The sequence below is a fragment of the Calonectris borealis genome, chromosome 1, assembly GCF_964195595.1.
Source record: "Calonectris borealis chromosome 1, bCalBor7.hap1.2, whole genome shotgun sequence".
Taxonomy (NCBI): Eukaryota; Metazoa; Chordata; class Aves; order Procellariiformes; family Procellariidae; genus Calonectris; species Calonectris borealis.
In genome coordinates, this window is record NC_134312.1 from 57,223,798 (window position 1) to 57,242,300 (window position 18,503).

At 48.3% G+C, this 18,503-nt stretch overlaps 1 protein-coding gene across 1 annotated transcript in view; it reads right to left on the minus strand.

Moving 5' to 3' along the window:
- The window catches only part of CACNA1I (calcium voltage-gated channel subunit alpha1 I), a 159,658-nt gene that overhangs the window by 43,646 nt on the left and 97,509 nt on the right, over positions 1 to 18,503 (minus strand). Inside the window, 4 exon segments of the mRNA XM_075159749.1 lie at positions 1,357 to 1,663; positions 7,557 to 7,649; positions 8,321 to 8,636; positions 10,871 to 11,030. Of these exon segments, the coding sequence (XP_075015850.1) occupies positions 1,357 to 1,663; positions 7,557 to 7,649; positions 8,321 to 8,636; positions 10,871 to 11,030 (876 nt within the window).

Consider the following 18,503-nt stretch of genomic DNA (forward strand, 5'->3'; position numbering starts at 1 on the left):
CTTTGGAAAAGACATTGAAACTGGGCACTTGTTTGGCTTTTGGGTATTTAGACAGGGTAACTGGGCTGTCTAGCTGTAAGGATGATTAAACACTGGCACGCCATCTCAAGGGCAGAAATAAAAGCCATTGCAATTGGGGGCTTTACACTGACTGTCTGTGTCACCGAAAGGCATGGCACTGTTCAGCTGCCAATGATTAGGCTCAATGGGGGTTCACGTCCACCAGAGGAAGAACTGTTTTCTCTGATGCAGGAATCACAGCTTGAGACTCAGTAGCTTGTGTTAAGTGGGAACTGAGGGAAAAACGATCACCAGGGCTGCTTTTGGCCTGAACTGCTATAAGTGGGGTCCAAAAACCCACATGCTGAGCTGAACTCTCTAAATTAGGGAAGCTATATTAGCAAAGCTAATCTCAAGAAGCTAGAAAAGATAGCACAAGAAACTTCCTCCCGATAGTCCGTGCACTATGAATCATAATAGATCTCCTGACTTCAGTGAGAAAACTAAGTTCCAGTTGGGCCTGGAAGATCAAATGGACACTGGGGGAATGAAGCAATTAATTCATTAACACAGTGGATGAAGCCTGCAGAAACTTTTCTCCCAGCAAGTAAAGAAAATGAAAGACACAGTATGCAAAACCAGCTGAAGGAAAATCTGCCTTTTTGCTTGTCAATGGGAGCATAACTTTGGAAAGGCATCGGCAGGCAGTTAATACTAACTCTATAAAACCATTTTTACAGTCACTTTTCAGGCCAGGAATCCAATTTAAATGGTATCTCGTGTCAAATTTTACACAACAGCATGTGCTCCCATCAAGAGAAATTGTCTCCATTGCCCTTGCATATCAAACTGACTTCTTCAGCTCCCTTGATTCAGGAGACACCCTATTGCAATTCTACTCCCTTTCCCTCTCTCTTGAGGTCCCACAGCAACCCAGTTTGGAAGGAGAGCTCTAGGGGACCTGCTGTGCCACCGAGTCCAATCCTTAGTCATATCCCCCTAATACTTCTCTCTCCCAAACTGCTGTCATCATCCTGCTATACCAGACTTGGAACCCTTTACAAGCCTCAGCCAGTGCCTTTAACGTTATCCCATTATGGTCTCTGGGTTTCAGACCTGGCTTTCCAATGTTCCCTGCTGGTCACCCCTGTTTCATTCCCATTCTTGCTGGTCATCCCCACCTTGCTGGTCTGGTGTGCTGGCCATGGCTCCATGCTCAATGGTGAATATTAATATTAATTCTAATTCTGTGCTCTGTAGGCACAGGTCCTTTGGCAAGCTGGCATATGGAGATGCTCCCAGTTACTCTCACATTTCCACTATTGGCATTTCCAGCTTTACCCATGTAATCCTTACTGTAGTGCCTCTGGCTTTTCCTGTTCATGCCTAGCTTGGCACCCCTTGGCTCCACGTGGCCCTGGCGCCGGCTCTGTATGCTGTTGTACAGCCCAAGGGTGCGGCGTTTGGCTTTGCGCACGATGTGGCAGACATATTGGAAGATCTCCTCGTAGCAGTCTCCCGGCTCCATGTAGCTGGCGACAGTGCTGGAGGAGAGGTACCGGGCCCTCTGCTCCTGCATCAGCTGGTGCTCCCGCTGCTTGGTCTCCGAGAACTGTGTGGCGATGACCACCAGACACAGGTTAATCATGAAGAAGGAGCCCACCTAGTAGCAAAGGAGAAGAAGGGACAATCAAAGTCAGCACGAGGAAGAACATGCGGGAGAGGGACTGTAAGAGGAGAGAGGAGGGGAAAGTGACTGGAGGCAGACAGAGGAATGGGAACCAGCCTGTGTATGGAGATGGGATTTCAGAGAAAGCCAGGGCTGGCCGAGCTTGTTTTTGAGAACTCACTCGAAGTAATTTCCATGCAGAATTTAGAGCTCTGAACTGAAATTCAGGAAACACAAGCCTGACTTTTGGCTCATTTGGCAGGCTTTGGGACTTTTAGCAAATCACTTAGAAGTTACCTGCAAAGAGTTTGATGAAAACTGGACTTTTTCTTTCCCTCTCCTTTGGATTAAACAGAAGGTGGGAGACAGAGGACTAGTTTGATAATTTGGTTGCTTTCTCCTCTGCTTGCTCTTTTACTACTGGAAAAATCATGCATTGTCATTTATGGTCTTCAACTCTTGGAGGACATGTCAGTATGCTCGAAGCATTTTATTTATTTCTACCATTTACACCTTAATTCACCATACATTGAGATGGCATTTGGCTGAAATGAATGAGTCCTTGAAATCGAAGAGGAGTTTACAAAAACTAATGACTTTGAGAAAGACACTAAATAGTCTGGCAAAACCATGCTTTCTTGCTCATTTTCTATTCTTCTGATTCTATTCTTCTGATACTATACATATTATATTAGCTCTTATATTACTTGCTCTCCAGCCTAGGTAGGCTTTCCATTTCGAATACAAAAGCAACCATAACCTACTCCTCCAATTTCTTGGAAACAAAACAAAATGCCTGAGTTCTTCTTATTCTCCATATAGAAGCCAAAAAGTCTACCAGGTTTATTTTACACCTTTGCATGTTCCCTTTGAGCTTCCTTTGCCTCTGTTTTCCTATCTGTAAAATGGAGCAAATATTTCTTGGTGCTGAGAGATCTGGAGGTAAAAATCTCACTCTCAGTGTTACATATTATGAAATTCAGATGAATCTCCACTAGGAGATTTATCCATTCCACTTAGGATAAAACCTGGGCTTCAACATGATGAGAATTTCATACATAAAAGGGCTGGTAACCACGTTCAAAATAATTCTCAAAAGCTATGATGCCTTGATTGGTGCTTACTCCCCGTAGAGCTGTAAGTGGCAATACAGCATTGATAAAACACAGAGTCTGATCTCTGACCAAGGACCACATGTCTGCGCTGCTCTGAAACGGACTCTGCGGGGCAGCCCCTGGGAGGAGAAGAAGCACCAGCTCAAGATTTCTGCTTCCCCTGGACCAGGGAGCATCCCTGCTAAGGGACATCCTTCCACCTTGTTCCTCCTGTACGAACCCACACAGGACCCAGTCTCACCTCTCCGTCTCTCCTTTCCTAGCTGACACAGAGCTGGATCCAGTCCTGCCCTTATCTTCACGTGTGTGTCCTCCCCATATAACTCATCCAGCAAAGGGGAGAGGGCAAGCAAAGGTGGCGATAACCTGACGCCTAACCCTCTTGCATGGAAAAGGTAGAGGTGTTTTCAGCAAGTACCCTAGCTTGTTTTATCTACCCAAGCAGCCTTCCCCTCAGTGCACAGCCCTTGCCACTCCCCCACCAGCTTGCAGCCTTGGTTGTCCCTTCCTCTTGCACACAGGTGCTCAGCAGCTCTGTCCAGAGGCTCAGTACAGTGGCTCTCAGTATTTCAAAGGGGAGATGTCCCTGCTAGCATCTGAAGAAGCCTGTGAAACATGAAGCCCTTCCCAACCAGATTCAGCATAAGGACAATAAACCATCTCAAAATAAAGGGCTTTTTTTTTTTCCTCCTCCCCTCAGCACCCTTCAAAGCTGTTCTAATTCTGTTTCCCTTCATCACTGAACCCTTCTCTTCCCTATCCTCCCGCCCATATTTCAGCCTATTTTCCCTTCAGTTTCTGTATGTGGCCTTGAAAATTAAAACAATGCCTCGTTCGGATTTCTTCGCCTTCCCCCAAGATTTTCCCTAGTCCATGATGTCTTGTGTGTTTTCACCGAAGAGAGTATGACTGGGAATCCAAATTCTTCTCCGATGCACTGTCCTGCCCTCTTCCCCCTCAGCACCCACGACACTCCCACGGGCTTGCCCATTCAGTTATCTCCCTCGGCTTGCCCTGCGTGAGGCAGGGTTGGGAGCTGGACACCAGCTCTGCGTCCATTTCTGGAACGTTAACTGTGACACTGCCCGGTACTTTGCAACTTCCAACAACTCCACAAACAACAAGCGATTAAGACTTGCAACACCTTCTCTCTAGGCTACAAGCAGAGGAGCTGAGGGCAACAAGATGGCCTCAGCAGGGTCACACTGTAAGCCTGGGGTTGAATACAGAGGGGGGGTCAGGTTTCACATCACCAAGCCCTGTCCTCACAGGAACCGTTTGCTGTGATGTCCCACCACCTGACCAAAAAGGGGATGAGTGAGAGGACTGGATGTGGCAACTAACACCCAATCCTTAAACCTCTTAGCTAGGAACACCAAACGCAAAACAAATGAGCTTGTTTAATCCTTACGACGACAGGCAAGTCCATAAACTCTAAGGCTCTGCTGAGTCCATAAACTCTAAGACTCTGCCTCCCAGCTAGCAGAAGGACAGTAAGGGTCCCAGATGGCTCGTAATTGAGCGATCCATCTCAGCTAGCTGAGCGGGGAGACCGAAAGTGTCTGACATGGAGTCACCAAAGCATCTGACAGAGGCAGAAGGAGACCATTGATTCAAAGCCCCAACATAGGAATCCCGTTCAGCCCTGAGACTGAGCTGTACTGTGATTAAGCAGATCCTGGCCTTGTTCAGCCCAAGGCTTGATCCCTGTCTCTGCAATATCTAATAAAATCTGACTGGTGCTGGAGATGCTGACATACTTGCCTGTTTTTTTATTGCTTATGCCTGGCTATCCAGCTTGTCTTCTGAAGCCCACATGTGTAAGCACAGAGCATTTCAAGGAGGCCACTGAGTGCTGCAATGTGGTTGCCAATCTGAGAGTTCAGAAGAACTTTCTCTAGTCCAGGAGCCACACCAGTGGCCAAATAGCTGGAGAACTGACAAAGAGACAGCTGGACATCAAGCAGGAAGATCGAACTGAAGCACGACCTGAGAGGTGAAAGCATGTCACCTCCCTGGTCTCTGGCAGAGGGGGAAGCTATTTACAATTTGCTGAATATGCAAAATGCTTTTACCAGGTTGTTCTGCAAGGACACTCTGAGTGCCAGGGTGAGCCAGCACTCTTCCCCTCTGGGAGAACATCTACACAGGAGTCCTAGACCATGCCGGGAATATATCCAGGTGGTGGAGCCTTCTTCCTGCCAGATGAGCAGTAGCAGGTAATGCCCTTACGCAGGTGTTTGAAGATATCTCTGTGAGGGAGGGAGAAGTCATGGATGAAAGCATAGGTGTAAGGAAGAGGCTGCTGAGATCCAGCCCCAGAAGAGTAAGTTTGAGCCAAGGCTAGGATGTATGTGGAAAAGCAGAGAGTCAGGGCTTGAAGTATGACTGTCAGAGCAATCCTGCTTAGAAACCTAGGTCTTTCGACCATGCAGAAGGAGGGAAGGATAAAGGCTGGAAGGACTGTGCTTCATGAGATTTGAAGAGGGATTGTCATTTTTATAAGAAAACTCAGAGGGAAAATGAAACCAAGTGATAGCAAGCTCACACTGTAGTGTTGCTTTGTGCTGCAAAAGGTGCATTACACATGCAAAGAAGGTAACAGAAAGGCTAAATACTTTCTTGGTCTAATGCCACCAAAGGCAAAGGAAATATCCCATCTAGCATATGGCTCCTTTGTTCTGAGCAGTCCCCAGGGTAAGTTGAGGTTCATATGCTCCTGTGTTTGATGGAAATAAACCTACATGGCTTCTGCAAATGAGGAGGGAGTGTCTAGAAATGTCAATGACACTCTGCAGTAAAATCTCAGGCAGAGTGTTTAATTGAGGGTTTTCAGCCGCCTGCAAATTCAGAAACAAAGTTTGAATCACTGGGAATCTACATGAGGTGAGCCAGCACTAGAAGGATGCTCCTGCTTAGAAACAAAAAATATGCTGACAGAATTTATGTAGTTTGGAGCAGGGGTGAGGGGCAGTTTTTGGAACTGGCCTGCAGCAGACGGGCAAGCCCACTCCAATGGTTAAACACTGACTCTGCACAGTCCTTCCTGGCTCTGGCAGAGACTGTGTCTGAGGCCAGGAGGAAAGTCTGTGCCGAACTGCACATTGTACAAACCTGGGTATCCTGGCCATGCTGCTCAAAGTGAAAATGCAAGTAGGTGCTAAATGTCTATTGCATAGTGGGGGATCTGAACAAACTTTATGGGAAATAATTGTTTTCTGAACTCACAAAAAGCAGTGGATGTTCAGTTTGCCTTTGGGAATAGAGCTGGGGGGACTTCTCCCCTCATTCTGTGCAATCATACCTCTGCACTGTCTCTCCTTGGGACTCTCCAGCCTCAAAGTAAAAGCAGCATTCCTCAAGATGTATTTCACCTCTGCTGTCCTGGCTCATGCTGCAGCCCACAGGGAGTAGGTCATCTTTCTGTTTTTCTCCCCTTGTCTTTCCCTTGTGATGGTAGAAGGCCAGAAGGCAGGGAGAAATCGAGGATACCATGAAGATTCAGCTTTTTCATAAGTTCCCTGACCTAAATGGACCAGCAGATTTTTTTTTGTGCCATTCCCCATATGTACAGGCCGCAGAACTTCTCCCAGAAACTGGATTAAGGTTTGTTTGCTCTCAAATCATTGCATATCAATTTGAATTTAAACTAGATCCTCTGCCACGTGAGTCTGTTAGCATTACTAGGTGACTGCTTCTAGAGATCCTATTTCTAGCAGGGCATGGCCACACAGGAAAAATAGTAGGTGAAGAGCAGAGTCTTAACCAGGTCCATTCAGCAGCCCATCCAAATGCATATAGGCTTTGGAGATACACACTGAGGTCCTTACTGGCTAAGTGACCTAGAACTAAATTGTACCTACTGTGTTCAGATTTTATACTTCCCATAATCCATCCTAGGTCTTTCCCTTCTAGTCTTGACTTTGGTCTCCATGTGGGAAAAGTGCAAGAGTCTTCATAAAAACAAAATCCTTCCTTGTTAGAAAGAGGATATTCCCTCCAAGAAAATGCACTTACATGTGGGAGGCTTGAGGAATGGAAGAGGCAATGGCATCACATTTCTCACCTCTCTCTCCAGGTACCAACAACAAATGTCCTTACAGCAAAGCAACTTTCAACCTTCACTTGTATAAATCCACAGGGCTTATAAACTGCTTATTAAGTTCTTAACACTGACACACTTCTCTTTTTCCATCCCCACCAGCCACAGGTGACCTCACATAGCCAGTTTCTGTTGGACTGCTGACACTTTCGGAGCAGCAACTCATTTTTGTTCATGGTGAGGAAGTAATTCAGCGTGACAGACTCTGAATCTGACAAAATCTGAATCTGAGACCCTGATTCTGAGAAATCCAGGTGCTGCCAAAAGCCATAAAATATGGCTCAAGAATGACTCAAGAGCTTAAAAAGTATAAAGAGACCAAGTAGGAGGGCAGACACAGAAATGGTTTTCTGTGCTCTTGGGCCTATTGGTTTGGGGAATTTACTTTGAGAGAAGATCTGTGAATGAGAACATTATCCTACACTGGGTATGTGTATCTCTAGGAATCAATCCGGAGCATATTTTTTGAGTGAAAGAGAATCACCCGTCTGACAACTATGTGATCCTGCCACTGACTCTTGGTGAAAATCAACCAGCTGGGTTCCTGCGATTCCTAGAAGAAATCCAGGTAAAGTAGATTTCTTCCCTGGTATCCCTGGCATTGACCTAACACCTGTTTTTTGTAGGCTCTTAGCTTGCAATGCTGACAGTCATCAAGTCTTATACTTACAATTATCAACAAGATAAAGTAGATAAAATTGTAGAAGGAATGGGCATCCATCACGTAGTACATGATCTCCACCCAACCTTCCAGAGTGATCACCTGCAAAGACAAACAACAAGAGAAATAGGAGGGAAGTGAGTTCAGAGTTCATTCCTCAGTGTATACAGGCAGATACTGGCAGGGCTGTTGCAACCCAAGGAAGTTGAGAAACAACAATTCATTTCAAGGAGGCCAAATTTCCATTCCAGGAAATCAGCGTGGTACTGCTTGGTGACACTGGCATACTGTCAAAGCCTGTGAGATCATGCTAGCCCACAGCAGGAATATTTCATTAAAATAGTTCATTTCCCTGGATCGCAGCGGGGGAAAACCCGCAGCAGGTTTCTGTGCCCTTTGGACTGGACACTGCGTACAGCCGGCAGAAAAGAAAAAAGGCACGGATTTTAGCTCCCATCTGCAACGTGTGCTGGGAATTAAAAAAAAAAAAAGAGACTTCTTTGCTACAGTGATCTGGATTGAAGGGAAAATTGGTACAAGTCAGCCTCAAGGGTGTAGCTCATTCAGCAAGGGCCTGGAACAGCTCTATGTCCCTCCTCATCTTCAGGAACACTTCATGGTGTGCACTGTCTCTCCTGCCAGAGTAGTTACAAGGCCCTTTTCTCTCTGCAGCTGTATCACACCCTGAAGAAACCATCATGGGAGCACAGAAAGATTGAGTTGGAAAAGAGAAAAATAGCTTGAGCCTTGTTAGGAGGCTAACACGGTCTTACCTGAAATATCACAATCCAGGCATACCCGATGTTGTCAAAGTTGATGGCACCCTTGTGCGGGTTGGCGTTGCCTGTACGGCACACGTTGTAGTACTGGTTCCAGTTGACACACATGCCACTGATGTTGAACTCTTGCCGGACTGAGTTGTAGTAATAATAATCGTCCTTGTCCAAACAACATTCATGGCCCCGCTCCTTCAGTGGGGGTATCTCGTGACAGCCCATAATTCCATTGTCTCCTGACAGTGAGCAGATAAAGGGCATCTCATCATCTTCCTCAGGTTGGTAATAAGGGGGCAGGACAATGTCACCTTGTCTGCAAGGATAGAAAACCACAGTCATAAAGTTCCTGTAACAGACAGTTTCCCATCAGCGATACTGGTGGAGCTGGGAGCTCCCACCCTGACACAGGGACTGCACTGGGTAAGGGATTTCCAGGTTTATTGCCTCAGGAGAAGGGAAGGGAAGACAGGGCTCTTGGAAAACAAGAAATTTCCAGGGTGAGTCCCCAGTTTTCAAAGCTTTGCCTGCCATCAGATCACTCACAATCTACTTGCATGGAGACGAAGAAAAGCTGGAATGCAGAGATTTACATTCTGATCACTCTTCCCATTAGCATCAAAGCTAAATCAGATGCAGTGATATTAAGGAAGTTCATCAGGCTTTACTGTGATGTGCTCATGTATGTAACCGTTGATGGACATGTTTTATAACATTTGGTAGTGAACCTTCTGTACTTCTAAAAAAAAAAATCCAGTTCATGCATAATTAAGGTTGCACAGCTAAGCTTAAAATAAGGAAATGCAAAGTTAAAATTGACTTAACCTTAACTTTGACTCCTCCTTGACAGTTAGCATTATGGGTGCAATGTTTCATGACAAGTTCATGTGCTTTTTTCCAAATAATGCAAGCACCTTCCAAATGCATGAATAATTAAAATCATCTATGCTTGCCTAGTTGGAGATGAGCTGATGATCAGGAAACTGAAACGTGGAGATTTAAAATTTTCCATTAAACTTTATCTGGTGCATTCCTTGCAGTGCTACAATACACAACTTTCACGTTGCATGAATGCAGACTTTTTCACTAAGTGTCATTGGAAGAGGACAGGTGTTGATGAAAAAGAAAAGAGAGAAAGTCTCTGATTCTACACTAAGCGGGACTAAACCACAAAGATCTGTCGTAACACACCCACATCATTGGTGAACTGGGTGCCTGCAGACTTCGTTTCTCTAGTAATGGCCAGCCAAAGATTTTCTAGTATCTGTCACTTTGCAGGCTGTGGCCCCAATTCACTTCTCAGTTACATCAATTCTGCATGAATGTAATTACACTCATTAAAGTAGTATTACCCCTGATTTACATAAAGGACAATCATCATAAACATTCGTTTTCCCCCAAGGAATACATAAACACAGCAAATGGCTGCTTTAAGCAGCTCCTGCTTTCCAACCCCACTGCTGTTCTGCAGATTGTATTTTCACACTTATTTTTTTACCAATTTGAGATGATCTAAAGCTTCAGAACTGTTTAATCAGTCTAAACTGATCTACAGCTTTAGTTTTTTTTAAGCAGTCTAAACTGATAGGACACCTGGAATTAGTATGTGGTTTTAAGAAGATGTTTTAAAGCCTGAAATCTGCTAAAGCCAGAAAGTCAACAGGAGGAGCTGTGCCCTGGAACTGGTGCTCTGCTCCCCAGGAGGATAATCGGAGAATTTGCGGCAGGCAGGAGCTTTTCCACCCCGCTGCCTCAGGGAAGGAGGAGAGTCGTGCTCTGCAGGGTCCCCTCTGACCCCCCAGAATAAACCTCAGATACCTGTAATCGACCCCTCTGTGGCTCCAGGGTCTCTTTGCTAGAACTGTGCCCACGTTTCCCCATGGTTTTTTTGTCCCATTCAAGCAGCCATTCTTCGCTTTCAGATGCTCTCACTTCTACTAACCCAGCTGTGGGATACCTCTCCCAACAGCCCTCTGTCTCCTCCCCACGGCATCTCCCATGTACAATTCTACTCCTGAAGTTTTCCAATAATTTCCCTGTGTCCCTCCAAAGCCTCCGGAGGTAATGCACTACTGTCCAAACAGTGACCTCAGCTCCACCTCAGAGGTGCCAAAGATGTCCCTGGAAGCATCAGGCAGCACTATGGCTTTCTGTAAGACTCCTCTGGTTGTTGTTTTTTGAAGAGGGAGCAAGTTCAGGAGAAAGACGGCATGGCTGGTCTTTCAGAGTTTCAATTCTTTCTGGGAGTAGGAGCAGCATCTTGAATCCCTGGGTACAGCTGGAGGAGGCAGCTATGCTAACCTGTGCCTTGGCCAAATCCAAATGAGCCCAGGCATTTGTGGACCGTGAAGACAGACTAAAACCAGCTGCCTTTCCCCTACCTTCCTTTCCACTGCAAGACGTGGCCAGCGCTCTGCACAGTATCACCCTACGGCCGTTTGGAGTAAGCGATACACAGAGAGCCAGGCAGCAGAAGACGTGAGAGCAGGGAAGGGGAAAGAGAGATGCCCCTGGAAGAAAGGAAGGGGACATCGTCTCCCAGGCACTCACATTGTGAAGTTTTCCTCCATGAAGCAGCGGTTGCGGAGCAGCCCAGCCCACAGCTGCACCCCGATGATGCCGAAGATGAAGAAGACAAAGAAGCAGAGAAGAAGGACGTTCCCCAGCATGGGCAAGGTGTCCAGAAGCAAGTTCACAAGGATGCGCATGCCTGCAGGGGGAGAAGAGAGCCAGAAGGAGCAAGTGTGGGATGGAGGAACAGAGAGAGAAAAGGAAGGGGAGGGAAAAGAAAGGAAAATTTAGGAGACACGCACAAAAAAAAAAGCCACATGAAGATATAAGCAGAGTGTTGGAAATTAATTACTGCCCAAACCAGGCTAGGTTTATGATCATTGCCCTTTCTTGTCCTAACCTCTACTGACAGGCAGCCAGCAGAGCGGCTGTGATGCCGTGATCTCTTAACTCTAGGCCTCTGTCTGCAGCAGTGAGAAGAAAAGGAAATGAGACTTTTGGTACCATCAGCTATCTGACTGATATCCCTCCCTCCCCCTTCCCTGCAGAAGGGCAATGGAGTGAAAACACTGTCCTAAAGGTGCATGGCAGCTCAACGGCCCCATCCTCAGATGGCTCGGACTGAAAGTCATCCCAGTTTGATGACTGCACGCTGCAACCCATGAGAACTGCAACCACGGCCCAAGGCCAGCCTGCCTGGCCTCCAGCACACACAAACAACTGGCATAAATTGGTCTTCTTAGTGACAATCTCATCAGGGGACAGTCATGGAGACCACACTCTCCTCCCTTGTCTAGTCCTCCATCCCAACAGGGTTGGAGCACACAGGTAGCCGGCACCGCCTGAAATGCTGTCGGCACAGCGCTTCTGACCTTTTTTTTTCTTTCTAGTTACCTAATGAATTCTTTCTGTGGTTTTATTTCTCCCTGGCTCTTCAGCTTACACAGCCACAAGTAGGGGTAAGGATAGGCTCATTTCTCCACGGAGCTAATGACTCTTCCTCTGCTCTCCAGGGATGGCGAAAGTCTAGAAGTCTTTGTGAGCATCACCGTACCGCCTTTACCCCCACGCACACCTCGTGCGGTCATCTCTCCTCCCCTCCACGGAGGTCCCTCCCCTGGGGGCCGAGGGAGTTCCTTCACTGAAGATGTTCCATGTAGGCCAGCAAATAATTAGCTAATTAGGTATTTATAACCAGCTCATTACTTCAGATGGCAGTGGAAGGGGAAAGAGGAGGGGAAGATGAGATTAGGATTCTTTGTCGGCCCTTTGAGGCACAAGTTAATCCCCCTTGTGTGCCCAGCGTCAAGTAATTAGCTACACGATGCTGTGCATTACGCTCTACCTCTATTCCCCGGCTGCTCACACCGCAGAGAGGGGAGGGAGGCGATGCCTGCGGGGCGCCTGCAGGCGTGGGATGCACGCACACTGAAAGGCAAGGGAGAAGGGTGCCTGGTGTGGGGCATCGGACTGGTTTAGCTCAGGAGGGAATGTATCAGGGATGGATGGGGGTGGGAGAAACAGGAGTGGTATTTGCAGGTAGGTGATGTGTAGGAAGGAAAAGATGCTTAAGGATGGCTACATGGGATTATGAAGGACAAGGCATGATGGCATTAGCTCTAAGGCCAGGCTGTGGAGCAGCAGCTAAGCCCTGCTTGCCTGACTGCCCAGCTGTATCACTAGTCACCAGTTAAGGCAGTTTCCAGACAGTACATCAGTAACTCAGCAGTGCAGGGGCACAGCTCCAGCCGCTCGCTGGGGATCACGGACATGCCATGAGTCACTGATAGCTTTCTGATCTGTCACCGCGCAAAGCCCAACAGCATAGCCACAGTGCCCTGCTGCCTGCCCCTGTGACCTGCCAGGCTCTGGAGCAACGCTCTGCACAACGCTTCGGCTTTAAGGCCACGCATCCTCACTGCAGTGCAGCATGTTCCCAGCATTAACACTGCTTCACAGCACGAGCTCGGTAGTTCTCATAAACTGTCCTGGTCAGTACATTAGGGAGAGCCAAGTGACACGAGAAGCTGTGCCAGCAGCGCTGCAAGAGGGGTTGATATTTTTCAGATCAATTGATGCTAGCTCCATCTCAGAGCAGAGGTAATAGGAAGAATGAGACTGCCCTTATGCTGAAATGCAGAACAGATAGAACAGACGTCCCTACCAGAATTTTACAGACAACACACTTGTTGGGTCAGAATTTGCAAAAATTGACTTGGTCCATGTTGCAAGAGAAGACAAGTGACTTGTAAAACTTGCTTGCCTTTTCCTTGGAAACATCCTGCCTGCCCATACATTCTCCATCCTGACTCTCAGAGGGGCTACTGATGGTACAGGATCATGCTATCCACAGCTCCAGGATCATAGCGAATGCCCTCATGCTAGGCCCTCAGGGGTGCCTGGGCCCATAACCCAAGAACCAGGAGGTGGCCCCATGCCAGGCAGGTGGCCACCAGCCAGGTGGCCCCAGCGCTTGGCATCTTTTCCACATCACAAAGAATTTCAGCATTGGTGGGTTCCGTTTCTACGTCCAAGTGAAACCCAATTTTGATTTTTTAAAAATCTCCCAGTTGAACAGAATCATCCTTCTCTGCCCATTGATGCTGATTGTGGATGAGATTGGCTCTTCCAAATGCAAGAACGCTGAACCTATACCCATCCAAACATCAATTGCAATTCTCCTATGGGCCAACCACCTCTAAAACAAATCCATCGCTTCACTTTGTGTAAAGCCTGTTTTGCTTTCTGCCCTAAACTGCAAAGCAATTGCTCTGGGAACTCATTTTTCACCAGAGGCGTCAGTTTTCCATCAACAAACAAAACGGACCTCCTCTGCTGAGTTCACCCAGTCAGTGGAGGTACTTCAACTACTACTTCCATATGGATGAAAGCCACAGTGTAAATACAAACTCAATACCTTTGTTCTCTCTATTCTTAGCCTCACCTGCTGCCTGCGCTGTGCTGCCTGCAATACTTATGCCGGAGTCCCTGAGCGCCATCCTCTGCTATGGCATTTTGGCAGTGCCCCTCCTGCACCTGTGCCAGACCCTGTAGGCACTTTAGGGGGAAGCCCTCGCAGCCTCCCCATCCCCTCCTGATCCGGCAGCTCTGCGTGGGTCTGTCTGTGGCTGGAACTTTGCAGTCCACTGGACCCAGTAAGGGACGGGCTGGTCTGGCAGCCTTGCTAGGGCATCTGCTGCGGGTCTCCAAGGAAGGACCCTCACTGCCAGGAGTCTGAATGCTTTCATGGGCAGGAGGGGATGAGTCCCACTCAGGCAGGACCCACAGAGCCGTGTGTTTCAGGGTTAGCACAGCCTGACTGGCAGCAGGTTGCAAACGGTCCCTGGTTCCTCAAGCATTCACGAGGTGTGAGGGAAAGAGGGAGAAAGGCTGAAAAGCCTAAGGATGGAGGGTGATGATTTACTGCAGGCCCTGGTGGCTGAGATGACAAGGTCTCTAAAGCAGCTGCAGGGCAATGGAAATGGGCAGAAGGCAAGGAAGGGGTGGCGGCGTATTTGTCAGTGCAGCTTTGGGAGCATCCTGCCCTAGAGAACTGGGATGCCTCTCTTTTCCAAGGGGCCTTTGCCGGACAAGACCCCATCTACAGCAACACCAGTGCATCTTGCATGACAACTTCTGGAAGGTGCTGGAAAGCCGGTTCTTCGGCAAAGTCCTGCTGCTGCCTCCTTCCCACCTTCCACCGCCTCTGCCTGCCCCCCTGCCCCTTTACTTTTCTCTTGCTGAGCCTACATCTCCTCTCTGCCTCTGCACTGCTCTGCAGCGTATGTGCGCACATCTCCTGTCCTCCCTCCTCACTGCTGCCTTTCCCCACATCCCCATTTGTCCTTTACCATTGGCAGAGTAGAAGCCACGCTGGCTCACAGCAAGGAGGGAATATGAAAGGGACAATGACCTTTTCTGAAGCAGCCTTTTAAAAAAGGAGATGTTCCCTGAGAAGAGAAAGGAAAAGGGGCCGGGCAGTCTGGAGGAAAAGCAGGAAGGGAGAGCATTGATGAAGCAACGTTCAGCAACCAAACAGGCTCCCAGGGCATCAAATATGAAAAGGTTTTGCTCTTCAAGGGGAAGAAAAGCTAGAAACATGAAATATTCATGAGTGCCAGGTGTGGGCTCTGAAAGGCCTTTTCTTTTCCCCACTCGCCCTCACGAGTAGACCAGGGGAAAGGAGGAAACAAAACGGCATCGGCTGTGGGCATCCAAGGAAGGATCCTCATGAAATGATGCTCAGATAATGCTTCCATGCTGCTCACCCAAGACCTTGGGCAAGGGGTGGGGAAGGGTGCTCGATGGGACCTCGGCAGCAGGGGTACTCCTGGCAGGATATCCTGTGGGAGCAAAGCCACAAGCACAACAGAGATGCGTTCACCGCTCCAACACAGCAGTGGATGTTGGGGGAAAAGTATGTCGCAGGGATGAGAAGCGGCGGGAGGGTGAGAGGAGTGCTGGGGATCAAGCTGTCAGAGGGAAGCCCTCAGCACAGAGGGCTGAGCAAAGCCAAAAGACAAAGCAAAGTCTCTGAACTCCCTCCTGCGTTCGGGCAGAGCAAATCCTCTGCCTTGCCCTGGCGGCATCCAGAGGCCCTTTCTGACAAACTCTGCAGATGCTACAGTGACTGTAGCTCCCTCCAGACACTTGCCATCAGCCCTGATTAGCCTGGCCATCACAGCTCAGCAGACTCGCCCGGCATGTGCCAGCCCCGGGGAAAGCGTGGCGGCGGCGGTGGTGAGCAGCGGGGCAGGGCTGGGGAGGAGGTGAGCTCCGGGCAGCCGGAGCCAGCCACGCAGTGCAGGTATGCCCGCCGGCTTACCACCGCCTCCCCCTGCTCCTGCTCGGCATCACTCTGTCGCTTCGCCTTCTCTCCGCCTGCTTCTTTCCAAGAGTGAGGACCAACAGCTGAGCTGATTGACTCCCTAGCACTAATCACCCCGTGATCTGAATGGGGGATTGGCTCAGGAGAGGGTGCAAAACCCTGTTCTTTCTGGTTTCTTCTATGTCACCCACCTCTGAGGCTTTCGAGTCCTCCCCAGCTCTACAGAGAGGGACAAATCTAATGCGTGCAGAGTCAAAAGGAGATAGCGGTTTGAGGCAATCGTTCCCTTGCTTAGAGTAAACCAGATGGAAGAGAACATAATTCTCGGCACCCATCTTATCTGCATCATGGGCCAAGACACCAATTGTCATTTTAACTGGAGCAAAAGCAAATCTCTTCCCCATCAGCATTTGTGACTGTAGCTGGCAGGACATTTTGCAGAGTGCAGAGACTGAAGCGTCGTTCTGTCCCTCAGCCAGGCCGCTTGTCCAAGCACGCCCTCTTTCCTTCCTCCCCTGCCCCAGGACACATGGCAGTCCACCCAGCTAGCGCAGGGTTGGCAGGATTTTTCTGTGCATGTTTCTTTATGGGAATTTTCAGAACTGAGGAACCATTCCAGCAGATAGATGGTATTTGTGCAGAGAGCACACAAGGACAGCTGCACCTTTTTTTTGTGACCAAGCCCTATAGTCAAAATAATATCAGTTTGTGCGCACAGTGCAAGCTGGTGCTCCAATTTGTGGCCCTGATCTCTTAATGATCTGAGGCTTAGCTGTCATTTCATACATTGCATTCATTTACATTAGGTAAAATGTGGGGTCAAACTACTGCAAAGAGAAACCGATCAGCTGTATGTGCAACAGTAGATGCATTGCCAAGTTCAGCGTTATTATAACCCACAGCTTCCCGCACTACGCAGACCTTTTCCGCTTTGCTGCATTCCTCCTAACTGAGGCCTCTCCTGTAAACACATGTGTAAGCGAGAGGAGCTTGGCTGGAACAGCCGGTGTGCAGCTCCAGATGCCTTCTCCTCAAGCTGCAAAGCCTGCCTCGCTCACATTGCAGACCGTCACCCCCTGCTTTGCACCAATGCAAGAGAGAGCGTGTCCAGATGGCTGGCCTGACCTAGATTAAATGAACCCCACGATCAAACGGGTCCAGCTGACGGTACGGGGTAGTGAGAGCTCTTAAACCAGCCCTGCTGCTAAGGAAAACCTGCCCCAGACACAAACGTGAAACACTGGTCTCGTTCAGAGGTAACCAAAGCCTTTTCACTGATCTCTGTGGGATGCATTTAGGGTCGGGGGTTTTGCACTTGCAGGTTGTCAGCATGATCCAGAGTTTAGGAGCACCACTCAGTTCCTCACCACTACCCTACTCTTGCCGACAAGCAAAGCTTTCTAGCATCTCTGACTGGCTCAGACACCTCATCCAGCTCAGCTTGTTGATGACCTAACCTGCAATTATCCAAATCTTTGTCACTCCTCAGCTTGACCACAGACAGAAAATATCAAAGCATGACATTTCCAGCACTTACAAAGCTTCAGCCAGTACAAGAAACTGTTGCTCATTTCCCCAGTAGCATGGGCACATCAAGCCTCGCCTCGGTGCAGTGACTGCCCTTAGGATACTGAATCAAGTTCAAACATGAAGTGTCCTCAGTCCTTACCTTCAAAGTGCTCCTCAGCTTAAGCCTGAGGTAGCCAAAAGAGAGACTAAAGCTCCAAGAAAAAACTGTTGGTCAGAGTTTTATCCTGCTGGGACAACAGAGCTCTCCAGAGTAGGTTTAAAGTGTACTGATGTAAGAGGAAGAGCTCTCTCAAGCTTGCTCCGAGGCTGTAGAAACAATTCCCTCGGGAGCCAGGGACTAGCACAGACCTCACTGCTTTTCACTTTGAGAGCAAGATGCTTACTGTAGATGGATCAGGTCAGGGCAACACGAGCATCAAAAAGTAGAGGCAGAAGAGGAAAAAAATACACCACCTGCAACACCCCCCAACACACACTCAGCTAAAACAACCACCAAAAAGAGAGTGCAAATGAAACCTGAGACATGCTGGTTTCCTTGGGGGGAAGACGAGAACACAAACATGTGGGTGCTGCATAGCCACGACGCTCAGCACACCGCTGAAGGGGGCTCAGGTGCCAGAGCCAGGGCTGAATCTCAATATTCTGAATCCCTCAGAGCTTTCCTTCCTACCTGCCCATCAAATGTCATATGCACATCAAGGAAATAGGCCCCTCCTAGTGAGAATTAGCATACAGAAATGTCAGCAACCTTGAAAATTATAATTCCTTTTAGCGTGGTATATAGCAACAAGTCTCATGGAGCCCTGGGCTGGCTCACACCACAAGTAGTTATTGCCACATTTCTTTGCTGGAGACCTGCAGTAAATCCTACAGAGAAACAGGCCCAGCTTCCATCACAGGGTAGTGAAGATCTCTTTATAAATTATTTTTTAGAGAATATCAAGATGTCAAAAGCAAAAAACAAAAAAAAACCCAAAAAACCCTTGAAGCATGCTGAGAGAAATACACACCAAGGTCAGGGAAAATTATCTTCTCACCAGATCATAAATAAGGCCAAAAATTAACTGTGGCTTGAAGGGTCAGACTCCAGTCTCACCTTCCAAGCCTTTCACAGAAGGCAGGTGGTCTAAACAGACCCTGTGGAGTCAGCTCAGTCCCAAGCTCTCATATTTCTCAGCTTTGTCCAAGGTGCACAAGACCCAGCACACAAAATACTTCCTCCCTGATGGGCTGGAGCCCCACCAGCCCTGCAGAGGGACCAGAAAACAGAGCCATGCCAGGTGGAGCTGCCAGGTGCTTTGAAGAAGCAAGCTC